The sequence below is a fragment of the Bos javanicus genome, chromosome 10, assembly GCF_032452875.1.
Source record: "Bos javanicus breed banteng chromosome 10, ARS-OSU_banteng_1.0, whole genome shotgun sequence".
NCBI lineage: Eukaryota > Metazoa > Chordata > Mammalia > Artiodactyla > Bovidae > Bos > Bos javanicus.
This window is the reverse complement of record NC_083877.1, coordinates 47,565,858-47,574,491: the sequence shown is the minus strand read 5'-3', so window position 1 is coordinate 47,574,491 and position 8,634 is coordinate 47,565,858. Positions and strand designations below refer to the sequence as shown.

The 8,634-nt window shown below is 48.4% G+C and overlaps 1 protein-coding gene across 1 annotated transcript; it reads left to right on the top strand.

Moving 5' to 3' along the window:
* Window positions 1-6,168: 6,168 nt before the first annotated feature.
* On the top strand, window positions 6,169-7,949 carry C2CD4A (C2 calcium dependent domain containing 4A). Its single transcript, XM_061431117.1, has one exon. It carries the CDS (start codon window positions 6,723-6,725, stop codon window positions 7,872-7,874), a length of 1,152 nt encoding a protein of 383 aa, XP_061287101.1. The 5' UTR covers window positions 6,169-6,722; the 3' UTR covers window positions 7,875-7,949.
* Window positions 7,950-8,634: the final 685 nt, after the last annotated feature.

The following is an 8,634-nucleotide window of genomic DNA, read 5'->3' as shown; positions in this document are numbered from 1 at the left end:
AGTGGAGCTCAAGTGAAGACAAAGAAGTAGGTAGTCAAGGGCATGGCAAACTCAAGGATGTACCCACCCTGCCCCCAGGCTAGATATATAAACCGTGTTCAACAGTCTCTTCTCATTTCTGCCTCAGCCAAGCAAAGTTCAAATACGCCATCCTCATTATTTCATTCCTCTTCTGACAGAAGTGCATAGCTAATATGATCTTGTACAGCAGGATCTACCTGCCTAGCATAGTGGCTGGAAGCCAGGATGCATCCAGTAAATATCACTTTGAATGAATAAGTGGACTAATGAACATTTACTCTCCTCTGTACTAACAATAAATATCTGACATTGTGTATATCAGGCTGTATGCTAAACTTTTCATCTGCATTATCTTATTGTATGGGCTTCCCTGGTGGCTCAGTGGTAAAGAGTCCTCCTGCAATGCAGGAGACACAGGAGACGCTGGTTTGATCCCTGGGTAGGGAAGTTCCCTGGGAGAAGGAAATGGCAACTCACTCCAGTATTCTTGCCTGGGAAATCCCACGGACAGAGGAGCCTTGGAGGTTAGTGTCCATGGCGTTGCAGAAAGTTGGCCACAACTTAGCGAATAAACAAGAACAATAGATAGATAGTGGCGAGGCAGTTCTCCTGGGTCTTTAGGTCACTAATCCCATTACCCTCTGATGGAGAAGAATAAGAGGCTTATGGAAGCTTCCTGATGGGAGAGACTGACTGAGAGGGAAACTGGGTCTTGTTCTGATGGGCGGGACCATGCTCAGTAAATCCTTAATTTTCTGTCAATGGGTGGGGCTATATTCCCTCCCTGTTATTTGACCTGAGGCCAATCTATGGTGGAAGTAATAAAGATAATGGTGACCTCTGTTGAAAGGTCTCATGCTACACTCAGTGCACCCAACCCTGCAGCAAGCCACCACCGACCCACACCTCCACTGGAGACTCCTGGACACTCACGGGCAAGTCTGGGTCAGTCTCTTGTGGGGTCACTGCTCCTTTCTCCTGGGTCCTGGTGTGCATAAGATTTTATTTGTGCCCCCCAAGAGTCTGTTTTCCAGTCCTGTGTAAGTTCTGGTGGCTCTATGGTAGGGTATTTGGTGACCTCTTCCAAGAGGGCTTATGATATACCAAGGTTTACTGCACCCAGAGTCCCTGCCCCTGCAGCAATCCAATGCTGACCCATACCTCTGCAAGAGACACTCAAACACAGTTCTGTCTCAGTCTCTGTGGGGTCTCTGGGTCCTGGTGCACACACGGTTTGTTTGGGCCCTCTGAGTATCTCTGGTGGGTATGGAGTTTGATTCTAAACGCTATTTTGCCCCTCCTACTGTCTTGCCGGGGCTTCTCCTTTGCCCTTGGATGTGGGGTATCTCCTCAAAGTTACTCCAGTGCCACACAGCCACCTTGTCTAACTCAGTGAAACTATGAGCCATGCTGTTGAGGGCCACCCAAGATGGACAGGTCATGGTGGAGCATTCTGAAAAAATGTGGTCCACTGGAGAAGGGAATGGCAAGCCACTTCAGTATTCTTGCCTTGAGAACCCCATGAACAGTATGAAAAGGCAAAAAGAAAGGACACTGAAAGATGAACTCCCCAATATGCTACTGGAGATCAGTGGAGAAATAACTCTAGAAAGTATGAAGAGAAGGAGCCAAAGCAAAAACAACACCTAGCTGTGGATGTGACTGGTGATGGAAGTAAAGTCCAATGCTATAAAGAGCAATATTGCATAGGAACCTGGAATGTTAGGTCCATGAATCAAGGCAAATTGGAAGTGGTCAAACAGGAGATGGCAAGAGTGAACATCAACATTTTAGGAATCAGCAAACTAAAATGGACTGGAATGGGTGAATTTAACTCAGATGACCAGTATATCTACTACTGTGGGCAAGAATCCCTTAGAAGAAATGGAGTAGCCATTATGATCAACAAAAGAGTCTGAAATGCAAAGCTTGGATGCAATCTCAAAAATGACAGGATGATCTCTGTTTGTTTCCAAGGCAAACCATTCAATAGCACGATAATCCAAGTCTATGCCCCAACCAGTAATGCTGAAGAAGCTGAAGTTGAATGGTTCTATGAAGACCTACAAGACCTTCTAGAACTAACACCCCCAAAAGATGTCCTTTTCATTATAGGGGACGGGAATACAAAAGTAGGAAGTCAAGAAACACCTGGAGTAACAGGCAAATTTGGCCTTGGAGTACAGCATGAAGTAGGGCAAAGGCTAATAGAGTTTTGCGGGGAGCTGCCCGTGAGAACAGGGTCCTTTGTCCAAAGGACACAGCTCTGGGAGCTGCCTCAGTCCTTGAGGGTTTGCTTGCAAACATAGCTCTCTGTCCCGCCACCCCAGAGATTAGGCGCTTATTTACTGCAGGCACCTGGAGTTCTGTGCAAACTTCTCATGCACAGAGAAATGTTATCTGGTGTAAGAAATAATAACAGGGAGCCATTCCCATGCTCTCAAGATTTCTTGTGACTGTTTGTAAGATGTATAGGCCAACCAAGAAAAAATGTCAACTGTCTTGTCTTTCTCACGCTTTTCTGTATAAATATAAGATGCTGAATAAAGTTGGTGTCAGACTGCGTCCCTTCATGGAGACGTGTCTGAACCTCTCGACCCCATCTTTGTTGTAGTCTCTTGCTTTAGTTTCTTTCTTAGCCCCGCCGTGCACATTCTCGGGACCTGATCGGCTTTGCTGGCTGGCACCGGCAGAGTTTTGCCAACAGAATGCACTGGTCATAGCAAACACCCTCTCCCAACAACACAAGAGATGACTCTACACATGGTCATCACCAGATGCTCAATATGGAAATCAGACTGATTATATTCCTTGCAGCTGAAGATGGAGAAGATCTAAGTCAGGAAAAACAAGACCAGGAGCTGACTGTGGCTCAGATCATGAACTCCTTATTGCCAAATTCAGACTTAAAATAAAAGAAACTAGGGAAAACCACTAGACCATTCAGGTATGACCTAAATCAAATCCCTTATAATTATACAATGGAAATGAGAAATAGATTCAAGGGACTAGATCTGATAGAGTGCCTGAAGAACTATGGATGGAGATTGTGATATTGTACAGGAGGCAGTGATCAAGACCATCTGCAAGAAAAAGAAACAAAAAAAGGCAAAATGGTTGTCTGAGGAGGGCTTACAAATAGCTATGAAAAGAAGAGAAGTGAAAGGCAGGAGAAAAAGAAAGATATACCCATTTGAATGCAGAGTTCCAAAGAATAGCAAGGAGACATAAGAAAGCCTTCCTCCGTGATCAGTGCAAAGAAATAAAAGAAAATAATAGAATGGGAAAGATCTCTCTTGAAGAGATCTCTTCAAGAAAATTAGAGATACCAAGGGAAAATTTCTTGCAAAGATGGGCATACTAAATGACAGAAATGGTATGGACTTAATAGAAGCAGAAGACATTAAGAAGAGGTGGCAAGAATACACAGAAGGACTATACAAAAAAGATGTTCATAACCCAGATAATCACGATGTGTGATCACTCACCTAGAGCCAGACATCCTGGAATGTGAAGTCAAGTGGGCCTTAGGAAGCATCACTACGAACAAAGCTAGTGGAGGTGATGGAATTCCAGTTGAGCTATTTCAAATCCTAAAAGATGATGCTGTGAAAATGCTACACTCAATATGCCAGCAAATTTGGAAAACTCAGCAGTGGCCACAGGACTGAAAAAGGTCAGTTTTCATTCCAATCTCAAAGAAAGGCAAGGCCAAAGAATGCTCAAACTACTGCACAATTACACTCATCTCACACACTAGCAAAGTAATGCTTGAAATTCTCCAAGCCAGGCTTCAATAGTATGTGAACTGAGAACTTCCAGATATTCAAGCTGGATTTAGAAAAGGCAGAGGAACCAGAAATCAAATTGCCAACATCCAGTGTATCATCAAAAAAGCAAGAGAGTTCCGGGAAAACATCTATTTCTGCATTTTGACTATGCCAAAGCCTTTGACTTTGTGGATCGCAACAAACTGTGGAAAATTCTTAAAGAAATGGAAATATCAGACCACCTGACCTGTCTCCTGAGATATCTGTATGCAGGTCAGGAAGCAACAGTTAGAACTGGACATGGAACAGCAGACTGGTTGCAAATCGGGAAAGGAGTACGTCAAGAGAGTATACTGTCACCCTGCTTATTTAACTTATATGCAGAGTTCATCATGAGAAATGCTGGACTGGATGAAGCAGAAGCTGGAATCAAGATTGCTGGGAGAAATATCAATAACCTCAGATACGCAGATGACACCACTCAGAGTAGAAAGTGAAGAACTAAACAGCCTCTTGATGAAAGTGAAAGAGGAGTGTGAAAAAGTTGGCTTAAAATTCAACATTCATAAAACTAAGATCATGGCATCTGGTCCCATCACTTCATGGCAAATAGATGGGGAAACAGTGGAAAGAGTGACAGACTTTATTTTGGGGGCTCCAAAATCACTGCAGACGGTGACTGTAGCCATGAAATTGAAAGATGCTTGCTCTTTGGAAGAAAAGTTATGACCAACCTAGAGAGCATATTAAAAAGCAGAGACATTACTTTACCAACAAAGGTCCATCTAGTCAAAGCTCTGGTTTTTCCAGTAGTCATGTATGGATGTGAGAGTTGGACTATAAAGAAAACTGAGCACTGAAGAATTGATGCTTTTGAACTGTGGTGTTGGAGAAGACTCTTGAGAGTCCCTTGGACTGCAAGGAGATCCAACCAGTCAATCCTGAAGGAAATCAGTCCTGAATATTCATTGGAAGGACTTATGCTGAAGCTGAAACTCCAATACTTTGGCCACCTGATGTGAAGAACCAACTCATTTGAAAAGACCCTGATGCTGGGAAAGATTGAAGGCGGGAGGAGAAGGGGATGACAGAGGATGAGATGGTTGGATGGCATGACCGACTCAATGGACATGAGTTTGAGTAAGCTCTGGGAGTTGGTGATGGACAGGGAAGCCTGGCATGCTGCAGTCCATGGGGTCACAAAGAGTCAGACATGACTGAAAGACTGAACTCAATCTTAAGCATAAATAGCATGTTGCTGTTTAGTTGTTAAGTCTGACTCTTTTGCTTTGTCTGACTCTTTTGTGAGTTGTCTGATTTTCTTAGTTGTCTTAGACAACTAACTCAGTTTAGTTGTCTGACTCTTTTGAGACCCCATGAACTGTAGCTCATCAGACTTCTCTGTCCATGGGATTTCCAGGCAAGAAAACTGGAGTGGGTTGCCATTTCCTTCTCCGGGAAACCTTTCTGACCTAAGGATGGTACATGCATCTCCTGCTTCGCAGGCAGATTCTTTACCACTGAGCCACCAAGGAAGCCCAGAAATAACATACACCCAAACAAAATGCCTCAGATCTCTTTCAACCTAAGCTAGCTGGAAGAAGGTCACTTAGAAAGTAAATTTAGGTCAGTTTTCAAAGGAAGGAAAAGATCTCTCAGGTGAGCACAGTCTAGAAAGGCCAGATGTGGTTAGGGTGCCTCCAAAGGATGGGTCCAACAGCCCAGATGTGTGCAGGAATATAATTTCCCAATTTAAAAATCAGCACACAAGGTTTAAGAAGTGGGTTGTTATTTTTTAAACTGAGGTATAAGATACATAATCTTATATCTAATCTTAAATGCATGCTAGATTATCTTTTTACATATGAATACAACCCAGTAACCCCACTCAGATCAAGATGCAGAATATTTCCAGCAACCTATAAGGTTCCCTGTACACACAGTGGTTTGTAGTCAACAAAGGAAAATGATTTAAAATCAGAGCAGAAAGCCATAAGGCAGGTAGGGAACTTTGAAACCTGGGCAGAGTAAAGGCTGGATTTGGAAGGTGGGGGGGATATTAACTAAGAATGAAACAAACTCGAGGTTTGTATCCTCTTCACGGTGGGTATAGAGAGCTTCTGTGATTCAATTCAGTATGCCGATTGATCCTCACAATGACTTTGCCATATAGTAAAGGCTGAGCCCTCTTTTGCACATAAGTAAACAAAAGCACCCCCCATTTAGAAGTGAATGTCTAGAATTTGCACTGCGGATCCAGCCACGTGGCAGAGCCAAAGTTGGAAGGCTTGGCGTCAGGTTACCTAGCAGTGCCAATTCGGCCCGCCCATTGGCGGGCTTCCCAGGCCTCAGGTATAAAGGTTCAGGACGACTGCCTTTAAACTTTACTGAACCCTGCAGCAGGAACTTTGATCTCCCCAGAGGCCGTGCACTTCTACAGTTTGGTGCCCCAGGCACAACGATGCGGAGACCTATGTGACGCTGGACCCCAGGTATATTAGGAGAGGCCATAGCCTTGCTTAACTCTCCCAGGGACTTGTCTGAGGCTCTTTGAGCTTAAAAGCGGGGAACAAGCCAAATATCCTAGAAAGGATAATAAATATTTTAAATCTCTCTGAGGATTAGAATGCAATAATCCAAGGATTCAGGAAACCATTGCACAAGCATAGTGCCTCTTGGCACCAAGGACAACGCGAGGCAAACATGTTGAAAAGCTCTGCCTTAGAACAGCGAGGGCAGGTCTAGATTAAGGCACAAACCCAAAGACATCAGAGAAACACTGAAACATCTGCAATAGCAGCGTGAGGGGCAGTTTGCCTGGTTCCAAGGGAGGCAGGAGGAGGCACCCCGTAAGTAGAAGAGACCGGAGACCGGAGCTCCTGTGCCCTGCAGAGCTCACTCTGAGATCCGTGTGTGCTTGTGCGTTGCAGGATGACCAGCTCCAGCAGAGCTTCCTCAGGAACCGGCACCTGCTGCCTAATGTGGTGCCTGGAGCGGCTCCTCTTGGGACCCGAGCGCCTCCTGCGGGGCAGAAACCGGCTTTACCAGGATGGAGCCCGCCGAGCCACGGCCCTCACGCCCGCCGGGTGCCCAAACGTGCTCACCCCGGACCGCATCCCCGAGTTCTGCATCCCCCCGCGACTCGTGCCCTGCCCGACTCTGACTGCAGTCCGAGACTCCTGGGACGAACAAGCAGGGACTGACGACGGCGCTGGCCACACGGACTGGGACCCGCGCTCGCAGGCCGCACTCTCGCTGCAGCACCTGCCCCGGGCGCGCACTGCCTACGGCTTCTGCGCGCTGCTCGAAAGCCCGCACACCCGCCGCAGGGAGTCGCTCTTCCTCGGGGGCACGGGCGCAGCCGCGCTCCCGCCCGCGCCCCGTCCCCGGGCCCACACCTACGGGGGGGGCGGCGGAAACGACTCCCTCCCGCCCCGGGCGAGAGCGCCCATTGCGCCCCCCAAGGCCCGCAGTGGCTCCCTCCTGGACGCGCTCGGCCCCGGGCCCCGCTGCCGCCGCTTCCTGCGCGCTGCCGAGGAGCTGCTGCGCCGCGTGCTGCGGGCCCAGAGGAACCGAGACCTGGTCCGCGCCTGCTCTGTTTCCAGCGGGGACGGAGACGACGAGGACGAGGACGAGGGCCCCTCCGGCTCCGGGTCCCCGGCGCGGGCCCCGGGCGCGTCCCCCTCGCCAACTCCCAGCCCGCTTCCCGAGCGCTTGGAGGCCGAGGGCACCGTAACTCTGGGCCGTGCAGGTGGCGCCCTGCGCCTGGCCGCTGAGTACAGTAGGGCCAGCGGGCGCCTCCGTGTCCGGTTGCTCCGTGCCGAGGGCCCGGCTGGAGGAGCAGCCGAGCCCCGCGCCCCCGTCGGCTGCAGAGTCAGCTTCATCCTGAAGCCGCGGGGCGCCGTGGTCCGGCGGAGCCGCAGGGCAGTCTTGGAGCAGGACTTGTGCTTGGACGGGCTCTCGGAGGACGAGGTGCGCCGCCTGGCCGTGCGCGTCAAGGCGGAGAACCCGGGCCGCGGGCTGCAGCGGGGCCGCCTGCTGGGCCAGGGCGAACTGCTGCTGGGCCCCCTCCTGCTCCTCTGAGGGCGCGCTCTGCCGCGGGGCCTCTCGGACACTGACAGCCGCTTTGTACAAAATAAATGTGTTTTCATTCTTCTCCTCAGGTCTTTGTTTACTCAGGTCCAGTATTGGCAGAGATGATGTTGGATTAATTACCATGATAAAGGATGCTATATTTTGTGTTATTCAGTCGCTAAATAGTGTCGCAGTCTTTGAGACCTCACGGACTGTAGCACTCCAGGCTTCCCTGTCCTTCATTATCTTCCGGAGTTTGCTCAAACTCATGTCCATTGAGTTAATGATGCCATTCAGCCATCTTCATCCTCTGTCAGCCCCTTCTCATTCTGCCCTCAATCTTTCACAACACCAGGGTCTTTCCCACTGAGTCGGCTCTTTGCATCAAGTGGCCAAAGTATTAGAGTTTCAGCTTCAGCATTGGTGCTTTAAATGAATATTCAGGGTTGATTTCCTTCGAGATTGACTGGTTTGATCTCCTTGCTGTCCAAGGGACTCTCAAGAGTCTTCTCCAGCACCACCATTCAAAAGCCTCAACTTTTTGGCGCTCAGCCTTTATGATCCAACTCTCACATCCATACATGACTATTGGAAAAACCATAGCTTTGGCTATGAGGGGGCTTCCCTGGTAGCTCAGACTGTAAAGAATCTGCCTGCAATGGATCAGGAAGATCCCCTGATCTTACTTACTTAGCTTATCTTACTAGTTCTTCATTGCCTGAAGAAGGCAATGGCACCCCCCAGTATCCTTGCCTGGGGAATTCCACAG

Coding starts and splice junctions, on each gene's coding strand:
- C2CD4A (XM_061431117.1), top strand. CDS start 6,723: ATGACCAGCTCCAGCAGAGCTTCCTCAGGAACCGGCACCTGCTGCCTA.